Below are 24,788 nucleotides of genomic sequence, written 5' to 3' on the forward strand. Positions count from 1 at the left end.
GGTGAACCCACCGCCGACATCTGCTTCCTGCTCAGAGGAAAGAGAGATTCCTTTCAAAACCCCGCTGCTCACTGCCGACGCCCCGGTCAGCCGGGAGCTCTGACGGAGACGGGCAGTGCGGGTGACGTGGTTTTCACGCCTGCGGACACGGCGTCCATTCTGCAGCCTGGATCAAGGCGTCACTTCGATTTCAAGTCTTTTTATTGAAGAAATGCATTTCATAAGGCGACAGGTGCCAAGATGGTGACTCCTCCCACGGCTCTGGGCAGAGTAACTTGGAAACCTTCCAGAAAGGAGCCCCATTCTAGATGCCATAAAGAACACCCGTGACTCAGGAGAAGAGAACAAAATATCAACGTAAACAGGAGCTTGGAACCAGGGGAGCCCAGCCCTCACGGACGACTCCAAGGGATTCAAGAGTCATAGAGGAGGTGGAGGCAGACGCGGAGGAAGGAGCCAGAGACGAGGGTCAGCAGTGGGGCCTGACGACGGGACTGAATCGCTGTGCTCTCGTGAGCAGACTGGGACAGATGAGGAGACGCTTCGTGTGGATGAAGAAAGAAAGGGGGTTCCTGAGATGGAAGCTGCTCCTGGGGCAGAGGCCGTGACGACCGTTGAAATGACAACAAGGGACCGAGAACATGACGCAACGGAGTTGGGAAGCAGCGGGAGGCTTGCGAGGATGGACTCCGAGGCTGGAGCAAGCCCTACTGTGGGCAAACTGCTATCAAACTGGTCATCTGTTTTATTTCTTAAATTATCCTATGAATGAAATCATATGGTGTTTGCCTTTCTCCAACTGGCTTATTTAACTTAGCATAATCCTCTCTAGATCTACTGTGTTGTTGGAAATGGCAAGATTTCATCCTTTTTTATGGCTGAGTCATATTCCATTATAGTAATATTCTGAAATAGGTGAAAGGGATTAAAAGTAAATGTATTGTGATGAGCACTGAGTAATATACAGAAGTGTTGAATCACTGTATTGTGCACCTGAAACTAATATAACACTATGTCAACTCTACTGGAATTAAAATTTAAAAAAAATTTAATGTTATCAAACTCCGCCACATGCCACAGGGAAATCATTCATGCCCGGAGGACTCGATCAGTGCGGCAAACCGCCCTGTTGTCTTATTGTAAGAAACTGCCACAGCCACCCCAGCCTTCAGCCACCGCCACCCCACTCAGCCAGCGACCATCAACAATGAGGCAGGACCCACCCCAGCCCGACAGTTACAACTTGCGGAAAGCTAGATGATGGTTAGCATTCTTTAGTAATAAAGTATATTTTCATTATGTACCTTGTTTTTTTAGACATGATGCTGCTGCACACCTAATGGACTACATGATAGTGTAACCATAACTTTCATATGTGGTAGGAAAGCAGGAAACTCACGTGATTCACTTGGTTGTGATACTTGCGCTTCTGCGCTGGTCTGGCACCGAGCCAGCGACGCACGGAGGCGCGCCTGTGCTCTGATCGGGGAGATTCTAGGGTACTGTAAAACGTACGTCCACAGAGGTGTTTGAGCCCATGAAAACAGGTGTGCTTTTTGATTACGCTCGATCTGCACGTCAGTTTTAAAACATAATTTGGCTGACGTATCAAACATCTACAGGATTACAAACCAGTATCCATTAAGATTTTTTTTTAAGTTGGAGAACTTTCTCTCTTGCTTTTATTTACCGTGTTTCATCTGTGAGGCCCTGAGGCATCTGTCTGTTTTGATGCTCACACGATTTCCAGCAGGTAGGAAACAGGCTCTGTTGGAAAATGTGTCTTGTTGAGGGGCTGGGAGAGGCTGCTCCTTGGCCCCCACCACCCCCCCAGGCCGTCCTCACTGCCCGTGCCACAGCAGCAGGGGGGGTGGCTGTCAGACGGCGTGGCGCTCCTGCTCCGCCGTCCTGGGGCGGGGGGGGGGGGGGGGGGGGGCAGCACTTCCTCACGGCCAGTGGGCATGTTTCCCCACAGCCCGCAGAGGGGCCGGCCCGTGAAAGAAACGTAGAAACTGGGCCCCTCACATCTGATCTCTGTGCTGCACTCCAGTTACCCTAATGATGAATTAAAAAACATCAAAACAATACCAACAACCTCTCCCCATACACACAAATTCCGTAATAAACCTCCAGGACTGATTAGATGGGTTAAAATGCAGTGGAATGGCCCGGTGAATGTCTGCATTCTCCAGCATATTTTTGTCATATGGACCAAGTTTCTTAGAATCATAAAGTTACATACAATGGAAGCTTTTGAAACTAGCCAGGTAGGGGGGAGGGGCAGGAAATTGAGTTGCTAAGTGCAAAGGAGTAAGAGCAAAGATGTTGATCAGAAGGGACCATCGAATCAGAAATGTCTACCCAGAGGGGCACCTGGGGGGCTCGGTTGGTTAAGCATCCAACTGAGGCTCAGGTCATGATTCATGTTCATGAGTTTGAGCCCCACGTCGGGCTCTGTACTGACAGCTCAGAGCCTGGAGCCTGCTTTGGGTTCTGTGTCTCCTTCTCTCTCTGCCTCCCTCCTGCTCACTGTCTGTCTGTCTGTCTGTCTCTCTTTCAAAAATAAGTATTTAAAAGAAAATGTCTACACGGAAAGAAGTTTAGGAAATTACCTAGTACTGTCCCATTGTTTTATAGGCTAAGAACTTGGACATAGAGAAGTGGTCCTCCTAACAGGCCTTCTGTTCCTTCTCGGAGAATCTGTTACTCCTTTTTCATCTCTATGTCTCCCCTGTAAGGTGTGCAGGGGTGGGACGAAGTCTCCAGGACCAGACCCACACAGCCAGCTGTGAGTCAGAACCGGAAGGAGCCCAGGCCTCCTGGCACCCAGCCCCCTCCTCTTGCCTGGCTCCTAAAGCCTAGAAGGGTCACTGGCTGTTTTTTAATCCCTTCTCCCAAAAGTTGACATCCAGATAAGATCTTTCCTCCCTAAGACTTTGTCAGTGGCCTGGTTTCTCCTCCCTCCCTGTGCGCCTACTCCCTTGGGACTTTGTATTCATTGAAAAAGAACGTATTTCACCCAAGGGTAAGTGTTTTGTGAATCTTAAGAGCAGGGAGTCCGCGGCCTTTCCCTGTGAGGCGGTCCCAGAAACCACAGCAGACAGCAGAGCGTCAGGAAAATGTTATGCCTGGGCTTGCCATTGTGACCAAACACTCGACAGCAAATAAATCATAGATACGAACAAGGACATGTCCTTAAACTGAAACATAATGCTTCAAACCGTTGTTTCTTCTAAAATCACCCTTACGCCGGAACCGCCGGACCGCGCGTGCTAGGTTGTGGGCTTGGTGCCACTGGTCTGTCTGTGCCTTCATCAGAGGGCTTAGAGAAATCAAATTTGTTTTTTAAGCATTGGGAATTAAGAAAATTGTTTTTGTAAAATAGGAAAAATGTTAATTTGCTCTTTAAAAAATAATAAATCCTGATTGGTAGGTTTTGTTTTCATAGAAAAAATTTATAAGCAAGATTTTAAGCATTTGGTTCGTTCAGTGATTCCCGTAGACAGCCGACAAATCGCTAAGTGCAGAAGTATTGTCAGTTTCTGGAGAGTGCTTTTTTCCCCCTCATTCTTTGAAGACTATGTCTGGTTATAAGTATAAGGAATTATAAATCCTTGAAGCCTTGAAATGATAAAATGGTTTCTTTAACTTGTGTCGACTAAAATATCTGAGCCATCTAGGAACGCCCAAAGAAGAGGGGGAGACGTTTTGAGTAACCAAGTACAAGCCATCTAAAGTAGAAAATTCACAGCAGTGGATGATGACGTGGCGTAAAAACGACATTCACGATAGGCCATGTTACAAATCTCGATTCAAACCGTGCCTGTGAGTGAGCGCGTCTTTAAAAGCCGGATCTGTGTGAGGTGTCCCGGTCACCTACCCTGCGGCAAGATCCGCACCCTGGCTACAGGGCCATCCCCACGTCCCAGGGCCGGTGACCGTCAGCTGGAGGGAGGGCACAGAGGAAATGCCTCTCTCTCTCTCCTTCCTCCGCACTGAACAGTAGTGTGGAACGGAGACACTTCACAGGGAGGAAGATGCCCATGAGAAAATGCGGAGACCAAAAGAAAACAAACAGAAGAGATTGCAACCATGGGAAACTCGGAGTCCCCACTGTCCAGCTGGGTCCTGGCCAGGACGCACTTGGCAGTGGAGGAGGGACGCGGGCAGGCGGCAGGCCCCGCTTCTGCGCAGGAAGGCCGAGCAGGTGGAATTCCAGTCCTGGTCGGGCCCGGGAGGGGCGGGGGGCTGGCGCTCACCCCCCGCACCATGAGCTGGAGCTCACGCAGGACCCCAGTCTCGTGGGGCCCGGGGAACAGGCCAGGGAGGAGGGCAGACCTGCCGGCCGAGGTGCGGGGGCGGCTCAGAGCCTGACCCTGAGCCCTGCCGGGGCAGCCCCAGGCCATACCTGCCGGTGGCCGTGGGGCCGAGCGAGCATGCGCAGTGGGAGGCTGCGGGGCCTCCGAGAAGCGAGACCCGGGTGGCCGTCTGCAGAGACGCCGGAGACAAGTAGAGACCTCCGCTCTAAGACCGGAGGCGCCTGTTTCCGTGGGGTGGCTCGTTTGCTTCAAAATTGAAACTGCAGGAGCCGAACCGATTTCCTTTCATGGTTCATTTCTGCTTCCAAGCTGGTGGAGGCCGCGGCCGTATGCCCTTCCTCTGTGGTGGACCGTTCAGTACACGGCACACAGCCTCCACCGGTTAGTACACGTGTCTTCTAAACTCACGGTGTTGCAACAGTCATCAGGCCTGTCTGCAGTAGAACTGGTTTCTTTCTATTCAGAGCCTCTTGGAATATAATCCAGCGCTGCTGCTGCTTTAGAATCACCCGGAGAGATTTTTAAACTCGTGTTCCCTGGGCCGTACCTCCTTTAATTAAGACAGAATGTCTGGGAGGGCCCCCGCCCCGCCCCAGGTGACTGCAGTGGCAGTCCAGACAGAACCACGGAAAGTCCTTTCTCAGCCCGGCACCCGCTAGAGTCACAGCCAACGCCCAGGCCTCGCCCGACCTCACCCCACACGCCCCGCACAGGCGCTCTGACGCAGTAGCTTCTTGCAACACCATTTTGTTAGTTAGTTAGCTAGTTAGCTAGTTAGTTAGCTAGTTAGTTAGCTAGCAGTACCTTCTTAAAAGTTTCCCAGGCCGTTCTGTGCAGCCAGAACAAGACCTCTCTAGAGAATGCTCCCCTGCAACTCTGCCCAGTGGCTGGCTTGACGGCCTTTCCAGAATTTTGTTTAGAACCCCCTCCCCCCCACCTTTAACTTACATTGTGGAATTGCTCTAGTATTTTTTTTATAAGTTTATGATTTTTTTTTGCTGCCTACCAGACTGTTCCTTAAACGGTCCAATAAAACGTTCTGTAAGACCGAGAAGCTTTCTCAGCACGAACGTCCTATCATGAGTTTTGAAAACGAGAATTAAGAGCAGTTGAGGTCCAAGTGTGGCCGGATGGCAGATGTGGCTCCCGCTAGAGCACGTGGATGCCCCCAGCACAGGCCCCTGAAGAGGGACAGGACCCACCGTGCTCCAGCTTTGACCTGTTTCTCACAGTTGTTGAAAACTATGAGGCATGAAATGCAGATTTATGGCTTTTTTAAAAAAAGTTATTTGTGGATTCCCAAGGCGATTATGTTCCCATCACTTACGTCACCTTTAAGACTCAAGCGATGCTTTAAAAGAATAAAGTAGAACATTTGAGTCTGGCGCACACAGAGCCCTAACGTGCTTGTCCTGGGGGCGTTGAGCCGAAGTGAGGGAAGGCGCCTGGCCCCCTCCCGCCATCGCCTGTGCCCGTGAGCAGACAGCAAGGCTCGGGTGTGCAGCTTTCGGGAAAGCAAAGCCACGGTGACCCCCCTTCGGCGCATTTTATTTCACCTTTTTTATGCATAAAATGAGGAGTGGAGGAAAATGTCTTAGGAAAGGGAACCCCCGCACACTGCGCTGGCCTTTCCTTCCATCCCTTTTGACAACAGCGTGGATTTTATTTCCCCTGGGAATCCCGGTGCCCAGGGCCCCTCACCCGGGCTTTGCCAGCCAGCCCACCAGCCACTTGCTTCCCTCGCCCCTCCTCTGCCCTTGGGAATCTCTCTTCAGCTTAATTCCAAAACAGTTTGAACCTGTGGTGTGAGAGCCAGTGCTGTTTCTATGTCAGTCCTGTGTAACTTAAGTTACCAAAAAAAAATATTTTTTTAACTTAAAACCAGGGTTCCTGAGTGGCTCAGTCGGTTAAGCTTCTGACTCTTGGTTTCAGCTCAGGTGGTGATCTCCTGGGTCATGCGTTTGAGCCCCGCGTCAGGCTCTGTGCTGGCCTTGCGGGGTCTGCTTGGGATTCGCTCTCTGCCTTCCTCTGCCCCTCCCCATGCATGCTGTCTCCATCTCTCTCAAAATAAATAAACTTAAGAAACAAATGAAAACCAGCGCTGAGTAGAGAAACCACACTCCACGTCTGACAACACTCGCTTCGGCCTGAGGCTTTTTCTGCCAAGAACCGTAAGAGTTCTTGAAATCATTCGTACCATTTTTTACTGATCTTTAGAGTCTTCTTCCTGCAACATGTTCTGGACTCCCCATTGTCAGGCTGTTAAATGTCGCATGCTTCCACTGGCCCTAAATCGATGCAGATATGTGGGGGTGAGTTGCCTTTGGGTCTCATCCCGTCTGTAGGAGCTGGGTGGGGACAGAGGCCACTTGGTACTGTCCCCAGAGCTCTGACCTGGGAGATCACAGACATGGGGCGGCAGCTGTCTGCCATATAGACTGGTCTCCTTCAGTGTCCTATCATGTTGGACATTGTCTAAGGTTCTTTAAGATGTATATACATAGATAGATAGATGTTGTTGTTAACGCCCAGGGGCACTGTGATTTTCTGCGAGTTGAGGGCTCTGCCTTTTCTCTGCATCCAGTGCCCCTGGGTCCTGGCTCAGCCCTCTCGTTGTACAGGGGTTCATCAGTTACAGCCCACTCTTACGAATTCAGCAGTGTTAGGCATGTGTTGGGTGTCAGGACAGCAAGGGGAATGATGTGGTCCACAGCCACGCTGGGGGCCATCATGTGCATCCCGCGCCCAGAGAAACGGAGATCTAACAGTCTTACATAGCGCAAGATCGTGTAGCTACAGGATGGAGGAGTCAGGATCCATGTGCCGTCGTTATAATATCAAAATCTCACATCAGCAAAGAAATCAAGCTTGAATTTGAACTAGACAAATCTAATGAATTTAGACCTACCTGAAAGAATCAGATGGTTCTAGAAGACCTGAATATCTTCAGATATGGACTGTCAAAGGAACTGATGGAGGTAAAACTATTTGCACATAGAAATTCAGAGGTTAGTTATTCCCGTGTTCTGCGGATCATAAATTTTAAGGCCACACGTTGCGCGGTAAAGGGCGCAGGCTGTAAGACAGATGGGCGTGGAGTGTTGGCCCTCCACCCACGGGGCGCCTGGGCCAAATCACTCTGAGCCTCGGTTTTATCAGCTGTAAGTCATGGATAATAATGTCTCTGCCTCACAGGATTTTTGTGAAAATTAAAATTGGATACTTCCTGGAATGTACCTAGAATACTCTAGCAAAGGTGCTGCATGCAAGGTTCAGTAATGTGAACAATTATTTAGTATCATAATTGTTACTTCTAATAGCCACTGCCCTCCTAATCATAATGAAAGGGACCCCTAGCCATCAAGTTATACAAGCCCAAATCCTCAGAGTCCTCCTGAGACTTTATTTTGGGGGGAGGAGAGTTGAGACATGGAGATTGACCCCATAGAGGGACAAAGTGGACAAAGGTAATAACTCCGCAGCATCTATTTGTTTAGTAGCTCCCTCAAAGCTAGGCATTGTGCTCGGCATACATTTTCACTCTTCCAACATTTCCGCTAGGTAGACATCATGATTATTTCCACTTGCAGAAGCTCAGGCTTAGGCTGCTTGAGGGCTTGTCCCCGGCCACACAGATCCAAAGGAGCAGAGCTGGGATTTAGACCCCGGTTCTTCCTGGAGCAGAGGCCCGCCCACTGGACCCCTTGGCCTCTAGCACAGGAACGGTGGAGGCGTGACCACAGAGTTGTTAGACAGCTTGGGCTGTGGGGCTTTAGGGTGGCCAGCTAGAGGGAGGAAGCAAAGGTATTCCTAAAGTTTCAAGACCGGATGATTGGGAGAGTAAGAGAAACAGGAACCGGGAGCCAGGTGAAGAAGGAAGATGATTGGTATCACACCGATGGACTAGGTTAGACAGCCTTGAACTGGTCCAGCAGAGGTTGGGAGGTGTGGCCTGGACCTGGGTTAGTAACTAAGCTGTCACCTGATGGCTAGTTCTATAGATTCAGCTTCCAACTGACTCTCTCTCTCTCTCCCTCTCTTTCACACACACACACACACACACACACACACACACACACAACCAAAATAGTAGCTTTTCCGACATATACAACATATACAAATACTGATGCACATATACAGTAGCCCCCCTTTATCTGTGGGGACACGTTCCCAAATGCCCCGTGGATGCCTCAAACCACAGATAATATGGAACCCCACGTAGAGTAAGGTTTTTCCTATGCAATCATACCTATGATGACGTTTCACTCATGTATTAGGCACAGTACGCAATTAACAGTAAGTAATAATAAAACCAATCACAGCAATATGCTGTAAGAAAAGTTACCTGGATGTAGTCTCTCTTCTCTCTCAAAGCATCCTATCACCCACCCATCTTGTGATGCTGTGAAGTAATAAAAGCCTGTGAGATGAGATGAAGTGAGGCAGGTGGTGTAGACGTTGTGACGTAGCATTGGGCTACTACTGACCTTCACAGGGAGGCGGGTGGGCTGCTTTGGGACTGCAGTTGACCCCAGGCAACCAGAACTGTGAAAAGCAACCCTGTAGGTAAAGGGAGGGGTGCTCTGCACAGCATGCACAGGCTACACCCATTCATGCATTTATCGGGGGTGCCCAGCCCCCGGGCCGTATCCCTGGTGTAAATGGTAGGAGTGTGGGGAGGACACAGAAGCCATGTGACCCCAGGGGAAGGACAGGTGCCCAGGGCCCACGAACTGCTCCCAGCTCTGGCTCCGTACCCTTCCGCTTTGTGACGTTGGGCAAGTTACTTCCTCTGGAAAACAGAAATGATAATAGTAACTACCCTGCAGAAGTTCTGTGAGTTTTAAATAAGTCGGTATTTAACAAACACTTAGAACAGTGCTGGCACCCAAGAAGTGCTAAGTGTTTATTAAATTAAAAGGATGATAGAGATTAGATTTAGCAGGGGATGGCCTGGGCTTCCCTGAGGAGATGACCAGGAACCAGAATCCCGATGATGAGTAGCAGTTACTCTGACAAGCGAGGGGTTGACCCGCCATCCGGGCAGAGGTGCCCATGTGTTGAAAGGCCCTGTGGCCGCGACGGAGCAGCAAGGACACAGGAGGCTGGCAGGGGACTGTGGAGGCAGAGCCGGGAGGAACGGGATGCTCACACCAGATTCAGCGGCAGGTAACAGGAGGGCCGGGGTCGAGGACAGTCTTGTAGACCATTTAACTTCTTGTTTCTTATAAACCCAAAATTTTGTCATTTACAGTTATTTGTTTTTTTATTTTTTTTATTAATTTTTAAAATTTATTTCAAGTTAGTGACCATATGGTGCAACAATGATTTCAGACGTAGATTCCTTAATGCCCCTCACCCATCTAGCCCATCCCCCCTCACAACCCTCCAGCAACCCTCTGTTTTCCATATTTAAGAGTCTCATGTTTTGTCCCCTCCCTGTTTTTATATCATTTTTGCTTCCCTTCCCTTATGTTCATGTTTTGCATCTTAACTTCCTTATATGAGTGAAGTCATATGATATTTGTCTTTCTCTGATTAATTTTGCTTAGCATGATACCCTCCAGTCCCATCCACGGAGTTGCAAATGGCAAGATTTCATTCTTCTTGATTGCTGAGTAATATTCCTGTGTGTGTGTGTGTGTGTGTGTGTGTGTGTGTGTGTGTGTGTACCACATCTTCTTTATCCATTCATCTGCCAATGGACATTTGGACTCTTTCCATACTGTGGCTATTCTCGATAGCGCTGCTATAAACATAGGGGTGCCTGTGCCTCTTCAAAACAGCACGCCTGCATCCCTTGAGTAAGTACCTACTAGTGCAACTGCAGGGTCGCAGGGTAGTTCTGTTTTGTTTTGAGGAGCCTCCGTACTGTTTGCCAGAGTGGCTGCCCGTGTTTGCATTCCCACCAGCAGTGTGAAACAGATTCTCTTTCTCCACATCCTCACCCGCGTCTGTTGTTGCCTGAGGTGTTACTGTTAGCCATTCTGACAGGTGTGAGGCGGCATCTCACTGTGGTTTTGATTTGTATTTCCCTGATGATGAGTGATGTTGAGCGTTTCTTCATGTGTCGCTTTGCCATCTGATGTCTTCTTTGGAGAAGTGTCTGTTCATGTCGTTAGCTGATTTCCTCACAGGATTATTTGTTATTTGGGTGTTGAGTTTGATAAGTTCTTTATAGATTTTGAATACTAACCCTTTATCTGATATGTCATTTGCAAATATCTTCTCCCATTCCATCCGTTGCCTTTTAGTTTTGCTGATTGTTTCCTTTGCTGTGCAGAAGCTTTTTATTTTGATGAGGTCCCAATAGTTCATTTTTGCTTTTGTTTCCCTAGCTTCTGGAGGTACATTGAGTAAGAAGCTGCTGCCCAAGGTCAAAGAGGTTCTTGCCTGCTTTCTCCTCGAGGATTTTGATGACTCTCCATCTTACATTTAGGTCTTTCATCCATTTTGAGTTTATTTTTGTATGTGGTGTAGGAAAGTGGTCCAGGTTCATTTTTCTGCATGTCGCTGTCCAGTTTTCCTGACCATTTAACTTTTCTTTTTTTCCTCTGAGTAGTGGGAAGCTATTAGAGGGTTTTAGGAGGACACGGATTCAGTGTGCTAAGCAAAAGAAGCCAGATACAAACGGGTATGTATGGCATGTCTCCATTTCTCTAGTTTGTAACAGAACAGAGCTCTGTCACCGATGACGACCACGCTCAGGATAGTGGCCCTCTCTGTCCGGGGGGTGCGGTCCCTGCAGAAGGGAAGGGGGACCCTCTGGAGTGCTGGAAATGTGCAGTGTCTTGGTGGTGGCTGTGGCTGCCCAGGCGACGCATGGGCCGTAAACTTAAGAGGAATCTACTTTATGCACTTAACCGTAAGAGGGCACAAGAGTGGCCCCCGGTGGGTCCCGACCCAGTTTGTAAGCTGTTTTCATCACCCAGGAAAGAACTAACTTTGGCTTGGCTAGGGGGTGACTGTAACAGATAAGAGGGATGGACCCATAAGACTTGGTGCTCAACTGGGGGGAGTGGGTGCAGGGACCAGGGGGCTGGTGCATTCACCGAGATTCTGAAAGCAGTGTTACGTCATCATCAAGAACACAGCCCACCAGGTGGGAGTCCGAGCCCCTCCACCTCCCAGGTTTGTGACCCCATGCACTTGACCTGGTCTGCCTCACTCTCCTCTGTCAACTGGGAACGGCCAGTGTCTCTTTCATATGGTTATTTCAAGGATTAAATGAGCTAATTCATACCAAGTGTTTAGGTGCCTGCTCACAGTGGCTCTCAGCAGCTGTTAGCTGTTACTTAGAGCTGGTTTGGGAATGAGCACGAGTTAAGTGCTTGGTCTGTGAGTCTTGTTCATTATAGGGTCCCAGACGCTAGAGGAAAGATTGCCACTAAGGGGCACGTTGGTCGTCTGTTGGGAGGAGAGTGGGCAGCGAGGGGCTCTCAGGACCTGGAGGCAGGGGAGGAGGATGAGCCCAGGCCGAGGGAGAAAGCCAGGGGTGACACATCCCTGGGCCGGGAGGACCCGATGTCCCAGAGGTCAGGGATGTCATCAACGGTGTCCAGAGCTGCTGGGAACTGAGGCGGGACGAGGCCGTCACTGCCTGGCCTCCGCAGTCCTGTCCCGTCCCCCCGCCCCTGGGCAGTGTCACGACGGCCTCGGCTGCTGCGGAGCCCCCTGCAGCTCAGGCGGCCCCAGCCGGGCAGAGCAGGGGTGCGCCTGGAGGGACCGTCCACGTTCCCTCACAGTGGCCGTCCTCCCTGCCACCCCAGCCCCGAGCCTCGCTCTTGGGTCGGTGTGTGGGAACGTGAGGTCGGGGTTCCCCTTTTCCAGACCATCTGTGGTTCCCTGTGGCCTCGGGCACCTCCCTGCTCTAGGCCTTGGTCCGCTTACCAGGAAAGTGGAGGAGTTGGACGCACGTGACCCCGGTCAGTGCTCGAGTCCTTCATCCTGAACGCGCAGCTCTGGACACGTCCCCCCAGCAGGGACGCTCCCCCAGCGGTTTCCTGCACTGGGCGGTGGACGCACTCATGGGTGAGGAACGTCACCAGGGCTCAGAGCAGGACAGCAGCCGCGGGAGGGAGCAGAGCGGAGCGTTCCTCCAGGCCCCAGAGCCTCCCTGGCTCCAGCACGGTACCCGCAGCAGAGGGCGGAGCCCTGGCCGCAGCCCTGCACCTCCCCGGCCTCACCCCTGTCCCCTGCCAGCCCCACGCTCTGCCGCCCTGGCCCAGCACGCGCTGCCCGCCAGCAGGCCTGGCCTTCTTGCCTCCTGGGCCACTCCTTCTCAACTCTGTCTGCGACCCCGCTGGTTGACCCCCACCCACGGCTCGCCGCCCGGCACTGCAGGAGTCCTTTCTAGTGTGTCCTCTGCAGGGTCCTTTCTCGTGTTGCCAGATGTCCCCGCGGCCCGGTCCCCACCTCTGGCCTGTCCTCTGCCTTCTCTTGTCTGTGTGTTTTACCCCTTCCACCTTCCGGGGTCACTCAAGGCCCCACTTTCTCCCAGGGTGCCCGCCCTCCCTGGTCACCCCGGTTTTTGTCCTGTCACTGCTGCCCTGACTGCCCCCCCTCCGCCCCCAGGGTTCCTCCGCCTCCGGCTTGGGTTCCTTAGTAGAGGAGAAGCCGCCCTGAAATCAGACTCCCAGACACAGTGCTCCGCGATGCCAGACAGTGCTCTAGGGGCCAGGGGTGGGTCGCTGAGCAAAACAAAGATTCCTGCCCTTAGATTCTAGCACGAGAAACAGAGTGAATTATATGTGACGTCAGGAGCCAGTAAAATGTGTGGCAGGAGAAAAAGTAGAATGAAGGCAGTGGGATTCTGATTAGGGTGGGTGGGGCAGGCCAGGTGGGAATGGTGACAGCCAAGGGAAGACTTAGCCATGTGAACCCTGAAAGGAAGAAAGGAAAATCAGTGCAAAGGCCCTGAGGCACATGTACTGTGGTGTGTTCAGGGACAGCAGAGGGCCTAGGGGCAGTGGAGCGAGCTAGCAGGAATGTGCTAAGAGGTAAGTGGGAAGCAGCCGTCATGTCGCCTGGTTCAAGGGCTGCAGCTCTTCTGCGTGAAACCAGCACCAGCATTTGGGGCAGAGAGGAGACATGACCTGACTTAGGTTTTTTAACATTCTCTCCATTGAGAAGAGTCTGTAAGGGGGACAAATTCAGAAGTAGGACAGCAGTTCAAAGGTGCTAGTCCCCAGAAGTGGGTGAGCCGGGCTTTACCGGAGCAGGTGCATTTGAGGAGCCGCCCTCAGTGCAGGTGTTTTGGGCCCCTGCACCTGGAAGGATGGAGCAGCCAGAAGCTGATTGGAGGCGGCTGCAGGTGGGGGCCGAGGTGCGGGGAGAAGGCCAGGTTGGGTCATACATGCAGGAGGGAGGCCGGGAGAGCAGCTGGCCTGGGATTCCAGAAGGAGGACTGAGCTGGAGACAGGCTCACAGAGGCTGTGTAAGGGCGGGGCGCTGGCTGGGGTCCCCGAGGAGCAAGTGCAGGAGGAGGAAGGGCCCCGCGTGGAGTCCGGTGGCGCTGCAGCTTTACGAGGCCAGGAAGCCCCCACTGCAAACCAGCAAACCGAGGAGCGGGGGCGGGGAGGCGCACCAGAGGGGAGCCATGCGGGAGGGCCTTAGGGATCATGGGTCCCTGCTCCAGGCACAGCAGGTGGCTGGGGAGAGGGAGGGGGCCGTGCGCTGTCCTGGGAGAGGACTCAGCCCCGTGACCTCTTGGTGCTTGGTGGGGGGGTGCAGTGGAGGACAGGGAGGAGGGGCAGGAGAGGCGGGCGGGGGGGGGGTGCCTGAAAGTGGTGGAGAGCACGGTGAGGTGTGGGAGGGGAACAGCCACACCCTGTGCACCAGTGCGCGTGCAGCGCGGCTCCCCAGCACAGAGGAGGGGGCCACTGGTGCAGGGGACACATGGCGTTAGCAGACGGGCTGTCCACAGTAACAGGGGCAGCTGCTCCTCGGGGAACTGGCACAGTGTCCCTTCGGGATGTGACTGTCCTCAGTGACAGGAGGCTGCAAGGAGGGTGACCCGTGGAGAGCCGTCCGTCTGGGGGAGTGGGGCGTGCGGGGTGCAGCGCGCCTGGGAAGGGGCTGAGTGCGGAGCCCCAGTGAGAGCAGCCAGGCGGAGGAGGGCCGTCCAAGGGAGGGGAAGGACGGAGGAATGGGGCGGGGGGGGGGGGCTGTAGCTCTGCAGGGCAGAGGGCAGCCCGGGGAGAGGACTCTGGTTGCAGAGGGGAGAGCCTGAGGTGGGTGAGGGCAAGCCCATCAGGAAGGAGGGGTCCAGGGACTTGAGGACAGAGTATTCCCAAGGACCCTTCATAGGATCACTTTTTAACTTTCCAGGAGTTAGGGTGCGGGGCGGTGGGGGGGGACAGGGAGCTGGGACATAGCCATCAGGAAGCGAGAGGAAGGGCAAGGCAGTGAGGGGAGGGGCCAGGCTCCCTGCGCAGGCAGACTCCCAGCTGGGGGCCAGTTAGGGACCGAGAAGTTGGTTCGGGGGCTCCAGAGGGCCAGGGACAGTTTTCCATGGCAAATCGAGGCAGGTGTGCAGAATTTTAGGAGTCATGAGATCATCTCATTTGAAGACCTTGTCTTCTTAACAGTCCTGAGCTTGCTTGCCTGAACTCCATCGCAGTTAAACACAGAATATGTTTTAATTTCCCAGGACCGTAGACATTGTGTTCTCTCTCCAGTACCAATGACACCCAGTTCATTCTACTCTGGGACAGTCAGTCCATTCAACGTGGTCAGGTGTGGGCGTCGACCTTTTTAGAAGGTGAAACATCTTTTATTTTGCGTTTCCAGGTGCCTTAGGGCCTGCCTCTTCTCTTCTGCAATGGTTAGTGCTAGGATCTGTTTTCTGACGTGGCTCCTGGGGACTTACCTGGGGCTCCTGCATCCTGCCTCCCTCCCAGCGCCCAGCCCCTTCTGCACCCGTGTCTCATCTGCCTGCCTTCCCGGGAAGCCCTTGGTGCGTGGCAGCCGTGACCTTGAGGGTTCGTCCTATGGCATCAGGGCAGTGTTAGCAAGTCCACGTGACCACAGGTCCCGGGCCCGAACGTCCCATCAGCCTTATGAATGGTGGAAGTTATTCTCATCTCCATTTGACCCGTGTGTCTCCCATTTGGTGTTGAACTGGGAGGAAACAGCGGTGTCCTTTCCTGAAAGGGCTGAGCTTTCCTACAAGCACCGTGCACGGCTCTCTGGGACTCCGGCGCTGGCCGCCCGTTAGAGTAGGACATGCACAACACACCATGGTTCCTGTGGAACGTGTCCCCTCGGTCTGCCCTGAGCACACACCCCCTTCCACTCCGCCTGCCCCATTTCTGGCTGAACTTCCTGCACTCCTCGCCTTTGCGTCTCCACACGGTCTCAGCACGGTCTCGCCAGCACGTGGGGTTCCTGGCTCCCCATTAACCACACAGCGTTCTGTATGGTCATGGCCCGCTGGCCTCTGATTATTCAGCCTCCTCACCTTGGAACAGAGTTAAATGCTTTGGGGAAGTTAGTTCTTGGGGGCACGTGGGTGGCTCAGTTTAGCATCCCAACTTTGGCTCAGGTCATGATCTCACGGTTCTTGAGCCCATATTGGGCTCTGTGCTGATAACTCAGAGCCTGGAGCCTGCTTCGGATTCTGTGTGTGTGTGTGTGTGTGTGTGAAAAATAAACACTGAAACACTTTTTTTAAAGAAAGTTTTTGTTCCTGTGGTCACCTGCCAACCCCCTTACACTTTGCCCTCAGTGATCCTGAACTGTTTGTCCGAGCATACTTGATCTTTTGGACACCTCTGACCTGAAGCACTCCCCCTACCATGTGTTTTCCTCCAAGCACACATCTTTGTACTCATTCTCCAAGCCAGAAGCTTCCACTGTGAAGTCTGCTCAGGCTCTCACCCCATGACAGGACATGCTGTGTTGTAGTTGTTAATACTGTACTTTCTAAAAAGTCCTGGGGGAGCAAACACTGTGTCCTTACGTTTTCATGTCTGTAGAACTTAGCCTGAGCCTCAGATGAATGGACAGAAGGTGTGGGTTCAGCAGCTGCTTGGTGATGGGCAGTGGGAAGAGGATTTTGTGTCTCAGGAAGCAGAGGAAAGCTTTGCCAGGGTCTCTGATGTTGGACTTCGTCTCTCGAGCCTCGGTTTCCTGTACTGTAGAGTGTGAGCCTACGGACTTTTCCCACTGCTGACGTTCTCTGCCTTTGTGCCGTACCGCCGATCACCCACAAGTTCTGCAGTTGAACTCTGGTTTGTTATTTGGCTCTGCCCCTCTCCCCGCTCCTGCCCTCTGGTGACAGATGGACACAGGGCACCATTCCCTTCCCAGCCTGGGTGCCACGCCTGATGGAACACTTTCATGGGCTCAGCCTCCCACAGGGGACCATGAGAAGGGATGGGGGCACCTGGGTGGCCCAGGCGGATAAGCATCTGACTCCATATTGTGGCTCAGGTCATGATCTCGCGGCTCATGAGGTCCAGCCCCGTGTAGGGCTCTGTGCTGACAGTGCAGAGCCTGCTTGGGGTTCTCATTCTCTCTCTCTCTCTCTCAAAATAAATTGTCCTTGAAGGAAAAAATGGATATGGACAAATGTAGGTTTAGAAAAGTTATTTTTTATATTTGTATTTTCTCTCGGACATGCTGTAGTGTACAGGTCTGTGTTGGCCCATTTACAGATTTGGATACCCGCCCCTAAGCGTGGGGCATTGAGCCACATTAAGGAAGCGTACAGCCTACACAGCCAGTTAAAACTACAACCCACCGTGCAGGGTACGACCCATCCTATACATTGTTGTTGCTAAAACGTGCGGAAGTGCAGGAGACACGCCGTCACCTCATTTGTTGCGTGCCATGTGGGAAGAGGTATTTCATCCTTTTACCTGTGAGGAACAAGACGCCGGGGCCGGAATCCATCTATTCAGACCTGATGCTGCTCCGTCCTGGGCGCCATCAGGCAAACTGGAAGGGACCAACCTCCCTGAGCTTCTGGTTGTTCCAACGTAGAGCCAGAGAGTTTCGCTGGGAGAATTTCCTAATGACCGACCTGGATCTCTTCCGTGTGCAGCTTGTAGGTGCCTGTGGCAACGGCAGTGATGCAGAGTATCATCCAGGTGAGATCCACCTGGAGGGAAAAGCAAAGTCACTAATTGAAATCGAACACGCGTGTCTGGGGTCAGTGAGCTGTCCACACCCTCCCAGAGAGGGGGTATATCACTGGGGGTCATGGGAGCTGGAAGACTGGGGGACTGTAGGGTCGGCCTCTTAAGCGGAGTGGAAGGTTCTGGGCTGAAATCTGTTAAATCAGTACAGCTTTTCTGGTGAAGACAGAAATGCAGAGGCAACATTTTACAAAGCAGAGGTGATGCCTTTTTTGTTTCACTCGCTTAAGACCCTTTTCTAGTCGTCCTTAATCCTTCACCACCAAGGGTTCAAATGAAGATCTTGTGGCAGAGAAAGTTTTCTGTCTTCTGTCAGCCCTCTCCTGGTCTTTTTATACACACACACACGTATATCGTGTAAATGTTGTCGCCATGGACGAACGCGGGCGCTCTTCTTGAAATCCACCCCAAATTCAAATTCACGCTGAGCACTGACCTGTGTTTATTGTGGAGGCTAACTAAGCCTAGAGGAGTCGGTTAATCCCCTTTTCTTCCATGATTTTTCAGTAGATACCCTGGCTCTGTAGGGAGAAAGGAGTGCTTCGTTGGAAAACTGTACCTTAGACTGTGGTCACTGTTCCAGGCTGGTTGTAGCCCATGCCTGCCCCTCGTCTTGCCCAGCTCTGTGAGTCGTAATGAGCTGCTTGCTGGCAGTGCAAATGAATCTCGTCTGTGGGCATGCGCTAAATCCTGTCTGGTGGAGGGAAGGCCTCACTCCCATGGAAAAGCCAATTTTTTGGGTCATTTGCCAGTTCTTCTCCACATTCCCAACCTATCGATGTGTCAGTCCTCCTTGGAACCATTTTAGCGTCTGAGTTGAATAAAAGGAACTATTAAGAGGTATGATTTTTCAAAAAATTATCTTACGACTTTTAGCAAGAAACTTGTAGGTCAGTGCAGATAGACCTGGTTCTGAGGTTGTCTTGAGTTGCGAACAGAAGTGGCTGGTCACAGTCACCCCAGCAGCCAATATGAGCACCCACCGCACCACCACCCAGACCCGTTTCTGCAGTTGACAGCAGTCGTAGCACACGTTTGTTGAAAAGTTTGAAATGGAATTAGAATTTAGAACAAATTGCCAAGAATTGCTGTTACAAAGGGGATTGCGAAGGCAATAAGAGGCAGCAAATTGACTTTAAAATGTGTGCATCTGAGGCTTTTCTCCTCTCAGAACTAAGAGAAAGCCTTTCGGGGTCACAGGGCTTCATCGGGCACCTACAGCATGCTCGGCTGGTCTGTTCACCTCCTGTGCTGCGGGTCACCTTGGAATTCTCAGCTGGCTTTTAAGAATGTACCAGTGGGGACAGAACTGCTTTGGGTTAGAGAGTCCAGTTGACTAGTGCTGGTCAGAATTCTTAAGGCAACGGCACATACAGCAGTAAAACGGTTTTATGACTTGTGCCTCAGAGACAGAGCACGGTCTCCAGGACTAGGCTGCCCAGGACCCAGGGTCTACAGCCCCTTGGGGACAAGAGCAAAGGCAGGACCCAGTGTCTCCAGAATGTGATCCTTCCCCTTCGAGAACATGTGCAGCTGAAAGCTCGGTAACGAGGAGACGCCTGCGCCCTGTCGTATTTATAATATAAATAACACTTGCCGACCATCGTTTCTCGGGCAATGAACTCCTGTCCATGCGTGTCCTTCTGTACATCGAGGAGTGCAGTCCTAGGATAAATTCCCAAATTAATTTTTCATTTTAAGTAACCTGAGTCTTGATTAAGTGTCCCCAGAAGTTATTTTACTTAGGATTAGAAAGTCAGCATGCACGTAGCCTCAATTATTTTGAGTAGAGAATAAGATCTTTGTAATTCTTTGCCTCCTTTAATTTCAAGCTGAATAAATAAATAAAAGGAAGTATTTTCATATGTGGACTTTTGTACTACGTGCTTTACACTGAGGTCAGGGACTATGTTTTAATCCCCTCTGCTTCCCCAGCATCTTGCACGTGCCTGGTAGACAGCACTCAATAAATGTAGGAGGGGAATGGATACCCGAAGTGATGAGCTACTGAAGTCACATTCTAACCATATGAAAGGTTTATACATGTCCTTTTCTATTCAGTTCAATATGGGTTTGATTTATTGCTTATCCATATACCAAGATACAGACTTTATCTTGTTTTTTTGTTGTTTTTAAGAAAAATTGTATCCTGAGTGTTTTTGTGTGTGAACATGGTACGGAGTTTAGAAACACACCTAGCAAACATTTGACAGGGGTTACCTCTGGGAGGGGGCAGGGGCCTTAGAACCAGTATTTGAATGTTTTGTGCTTCTGGAAACACACATCAACAGAAGAGGAGCCTAAGAAAGTGAAAAAGATTTCCCCCCTGGTTTGGTCAATCCAGTGACTTAGAAATGTGATCCAGGATCCAGGGCCTTCCCACTCGGCCATTTCCAGCGGGTATTATGGTGGAAGAACAAGAGCTGGCCTCCGTAATTCGGGGAGCCTGCCCTCAGTGTGACCGAGTCCAGCCCACAAGGGCAGGATTTTGCTTATGCATCAGACTATATTCATGAGGAAGAACGGCCCTCAGCAGACTTCCTCTCCGATCCCATGGGCCACAATCAAGTCCGCCTATGCTAGACCCAATCCATTGAAAGGGATAGGAGCTCACCAGTCCTGAGTCCTACCTTGGTCTGGGAGGGGCCTCTGTCTTGTACACATGGCCCCGCGCAGACTAGCACCCCCCAAAGAGATCATGCCCTGCCACGGGGCGGGGGGGAGGACACAAGGAGGAATTTGATTAACAGACAGCAATACGGTAAGATTCTGTCTCGATCTGCAGTCACAACGCAACATGGTCCAGTGACTCACCAAGTTCAGTGGGTTGTTTCTTGCAGCTTGACTCACTATTTCGCCAAAGCAGATAACCTTGATAAGCTTCCGCCTCAGTGTCTTCGTCTGCAAAATTAAATAAAACCCTTTCTACCCCCGATCTCACAGGGATATTGGAAATTACTAAAAGCATTACACAAAGTCATCACACATTGTCAGGATCCTGCTTCACTTACCCAGCCAGATGAAAGGAGTTAGACGTCAGGTTAGGTTGCGTAATTCAAAACTGGGGATGAGTAAAGAGAATGGATTCCACGCCCATATTTAAGTGTATCGCGTTGATTCCGTTACTTTTGGAGCAACTTTTTTCACCGGGAGATTTCGTAGTATGAGAACCTAGTGGCAGAAGATCAGTTACGGAGACTGAGGAAGGTCGTGTGTGCTGGCCTCCTCTCTCCAGAGCCTGCCGCCCTCCATGCCACGGGGCCACTTGCCGTCCACTGACCGGCAGGCATTTCCCTCCGCGCTGCCCCACCCTCGATACCCAGTCCACATATCTCCGGTCCAAATCCTTAATTTCTCAGAGCCCACTTCGAAGTGTTCAGTTCTCTCCTCTGGGAAATCGGCTGATTAAAACACTCAAAATACGGATGACAGTTCATCCTCAGCATCTCCCACAGGGTGGCTACGCTTAAAAAGAAGTCTGTATTAATCTGTAGTTAGTGAAATGTTTGTTTGGAATAATCAGGCCTTCCCACTGTCCCTTGAGTCAGCCAGCTGACCACAACTTTATCAGGACAAAAAGGGGAACAATGTAACATCCCGGTTTCTGAAACGTTTCCCACCGTCTCCGATGCCGCTCATCACCATTTCCACAATGACTCAGTGAAACAGACCTCCGGATCCTTCCCACCCCACCCCCCACAGCCTCGGGTGTTGGGGGGTAGCTCCGGCACCCCCACTCCGGGTTGCCTCCTTCCCCCTTTGCCGGCCGACGCCGTGGGGCCGGGTGCAGAGCGCCCCTGGGGTCCTGTGCGCATCACGTGTGGGCAGGAGCCCCGAAGCACCTTGCCAGTGGGTCTAGTGGCTCCTGTCTTCTCCTCCACACCCGTCCACAGAACCGAGCAGGATTTACAGGAGGCACCTGCTGCTCCCCTCACTCAACAGTTCAATATTTCGGTTTGGAATTTGTAATCATTCAAAAGCCTACACTTTTTTTTTTTTTTGGAGGGAGGAGGGGGCTATTAATTTGTTTACAGTTTTACTTGCAAGCTGCTTCAGCAAATGTCAGTTTTATCTGCTCATTATCTGTCATTATCATTAAATGTCAGTATCTCCCCTGGAGCCTCAGAATTCAGAACATTCTCAGCTGAGAATGTGCACCTTTACTGTTCCGTCTTTTCTTTTGCTGCAAAAGGAAGGGAGCGTCACAGCTGCCCCGTCGCGTGTGACGAAGCGATCCAGGGCCTGGCTAATCCTCCCCGTCTCTGCCCCGCAGCTCTGCCGCCTGGAGCGCCGGTTATCCGCGGGGCAGTACCAGGGAAGGCTGTTTGCCGACCAGCCCGTGATGTTCATCGCCCCGGCCAGCAACCCCCCCAGACCCAAGCTGTGGGAGCTGGTCCTCCTCTGTGGGGGTCAGGTCACCAGAACCCCGGGCCAGGCGGCCATCTTCATCGGACCCTCGCAAGGAAAGAGGAAGGCGACCGTCAAGTACCTGTCGGAAACGTGGATCCTAGGTAGGGGTCTGCGCACAGGGCTGGCCGGGAGGTGCCTTGCGAGGGCAGCAGCTGCCGGCGTGCCCTTCAGAGCCGCTCTTCTGGGGTCCCGGCACACAGAGGGGTTTCTCTGGGCTCCGTGTGGCCGCGGGACTTACGGACGGACATCTCAGCCTCCGAGCATCTGCCTTTCACAGAATCCAGTAACTACACTCGGTCACAAGCCGACCCAGACACTCTTTTTACTGTCAGCCAACGTAGAGTTCACGAGGACAGAGGACGTCCTATTAGACTTTACCCATTTCACCGCACCAGCTAGTGGGAGAGACCCAGCCTGCCCCCAGCTGCCCTGAACCCCGAGGCCCGCCCACTCTCAGCTCCGACCGTCTCTCCCCGGGCGCTGGTCTCGCTCTGCTCCCAGAGCTGTGGGCCGGCGCCCAGCCGCCAGGACCCCCCACCCAGAGCGTCGGCCATGTCTCCCGACACGCATTTGCTCACCTGCTCCAAAAGGTTTCCTTCTGTGCAAAAGGAGCTATGGCTTTTACTTCAGAAACTGACATGAGCCTGATGTCCGTGTCTGGGACCCATGCCGCACTGAAGGTGGCAGACGCTTCACTTGACCCGGGAAGAGGGGGGAGGGGTACAAGAGAAGCTCCCTTGCCAGGAGGCTGGCCAGGTGGGGACGGGCAGGCTGCGTCAGTTACCCCAGCTGGGGGGGGGGGGGACGCGGGGGTGTCCAGGAGTGTCCAGGAGAAGCAGGTGGACAAGGCAGCGAGGCGGGCCGGCGGCGGCCGTGCGGTCTCGGTGCTGGAGGTGCTCGGGGCCCCAGCCTGGGGAGAAACCTCCTTGCTCTGGGTCCGGTGAACGGAGGGGCTGGCTCGGGCTGTCAGAGCACGTCCCACAGACAGACCAGGACCCTGAGACAACAGGGACTTCATGACCGCAGCCTGGAGGCCCGAAGTCAGAACTGGCGTCTGCTGAAACCTTTCCTTCTTTGGGCCTCACCGGACCAGTCAGGGTCAGCACCCTTAGGCGGGATCCCTACCTGGCTTCCCGAGACCCGAGAAGTGCATTCTCCCCGCCCCCCCTCCTCCCCAATCCTGGCTTTTCTCACCCCTCCCCCACATTATCTTTTAACAGATAAGCAGATACTGTGTCCAAGTTTTATTCATAGATCACTACAGACATTTTATGAATATCTTTTAAATGATTGATGGTCATCCTTTGATATATTTTTAAAGTATGGCAGTCAAGAGTAATATATATATATATATTTTTTTTTTTTTACTATCTGGTGCAGAGTAATTTATCTTTTGCTTGGAAACTTCAGAAAAAAACAGTATGATTTCAGCCACAGTCCAAGAGCCAAGAGGCTGTTTACTCTCTTCTGAATGCCAAGAATATAACCTTCAAAACATCCTATGTTCTGAAACAGAGGTTGTTTTGTTGTTTTTAGAAAAGTGCCTGTGTCAAAATGACACTAACTGGAAAGCAGAATTTCGCTTTTAAACAGCTGTCTCGTTCAGCTAACGGAACTGTGCACGCGGTTGATATCAGCCGTCCGTATCAACAGCTCCCCTTTTCAGCGTCGGCTAGCTGTGTGCTATGCACACAGGGCCAGCGTCTGGGTCTGCGCGGTCATGACTGCCAGGTTGGGGAGCTCCGTCGCCCCTCCCTGTTGCCTGGTGCACAGCCCAGCCGCCCGCCTCGTTGCTCCGGTTGTCTGTCCCCTCTGCTCCTGGGTTTTTAGGAGGAAGAGGCCTGCCTGCTTGACCCCAGCTCTTGACCTTCAAAAGGCCCTGTGGAATTCTCCGAGATGCGGAGCTGGAGCTGGGGGCCCAAGCCTCTTTCCTCTGCCATAATTCATGTCCTGTTTCTGATTTGTCATTGATTACACCATCCGCGTGTGCCCTTGGCAACTTCCGGGTATTGTGTGTTCTGGAATCCTTGGCCCTCGGCGGCGTGGTGAAATCCTCACCCCGAAGGTGAGTGCCCCGGACTCTGGCCGCTGCCCCTGTCTGCACCACGTCCCCTGTGGTGACTTGGGTGTTAGAACGTGTATTTTTTTCCAAATGTTTATGAGTTTCTGTTCTTCTCTTTTTGAATTGAGTTACAGTAGCTCCAGCCTTGTGCAAATAAAGGAGCGTTCACGTGCACGTCTCTACTTGTGCACGGACCCACAAGGCACATGGTCCTGAGTCTTGCATTTCCTCTCGCATCAGGAGTCTGTTACTGACTTCTGCCCTGACCAGAGGCAGATCACCTATGCTCTCCGGACCTCACTTACTTCATCTAGTAAACAGACTAATATTCTGCCCTGCGCACGCCACGTGACGGGCGAAGGAGGCCGCACAGGAGGGTGCAGGGCACCTTCACACGCCGTGGGCCCGTCCGCTGTGATAGGTGCCGGCAACCCCCGGCACGGCAGTGCTTTCTCCTCTGAAGACTTTTCTCCTTCCCCTGAGCCTCCGCTGGGAGCGCTTCTGGAGAATATTTTATTCTCAAAACGTTGTGCAACTAAAGTCCCTTATAAATTAAAATTAAAGCCATGTTAGGGCACCGAGTTGAAACAAAGTTATTTTGTGAGAAATCATGAAAAGCAGTACTTTAAATTGTGCTCCAACTAGATCAGCTGCCATGGAAGGTGGAGTCACGAAGCTGCAGAGTGGTTTGAATCGAGTAGTTCTTACAGTCTGAAAAAAAGTAGACTGCTCCTTCCACTTTCAGATTTATGGTTGGCTTTCCAAAATAAAGATCCCAAGGTGTTTCAGTACCTTTGTATTTATTCCTCTATTTTGTGGCATCTTTGTTTGTCCAGAAGCACTAAAGTCACAAGG

The 24,788-nt window shown here is 52.0% G+C and overlaps 1 protein-coding gene and 2 long non-coding RNA genes across 5 annotated transcripts in view; 1 reads left to right on the forward strand and 2 right to left on the reverse strand.

Annotated features, from left to right (window-relative positions):
- MCPH1 (microcephalin 1) overlaps positions 1–24,788 on the forward strand; it is a 249,437-nt gene that overhangs the window by 213,555 nt on the left and 11,094 nt on the right. For 2 of the 3 annotated variants that reach the window (XM_029933720.1, XM_029933739.1), the window contains one exon: positions 21,735–21,972. The exons of the other annotated variant lie outside the window; for it this stretch is intronic. In XM_029933720.1, coding sequence (XP_029789580.1) covers positions 21,735–21,972 — 238 coding nt within the window. The remainder of the gene's footprint in view (positions 1–21,734; positions 21,973–24,788) is intronic. 3 annotated transcript variants of the gene reach the window in all.
- LOC115287412 lies at positions 16,896–17,965 on the reverse strand. The gene is made up of 2 exons (XR_003906464.1): positions 17,898–17,965; positions 16,896–17,424 (listed from the first exon to the last, which is right to left on the reverse strand). It is a non-coding gene; the product is annotated as an uncharacterized LOC115287412 (long non-coding RNA).
- LOC115287408 lies at positions 19,059–21,373 on the reverse strand. The gene is made up of 4 exons (XR_003906463.1): positions 21,304–21,373; positions 20,473–20,632; positions 20,276–20,362; positions 19,059–19,126 (listed from the first exon to the last, which is right to left on the reverse strand). It is a non-coding gene; the product is annotated as an uncharacterized LOC115287408 (long non-coding RNA).

Source organism: Suricata suricatta, chromosome 1 (genome assembly GCF_006229205.1).
Source record: "Suricata suricatta isolate VVHF042 chromosome 1, meerkat_22Aug2017_6uvM2_HiC, whole genome shotgun sequence".
NCBI lineage: Eukaryota > Metazoa > Chordata > Mammalia > Carnivora > Herpestidae > Suricata > Suricata suricatta.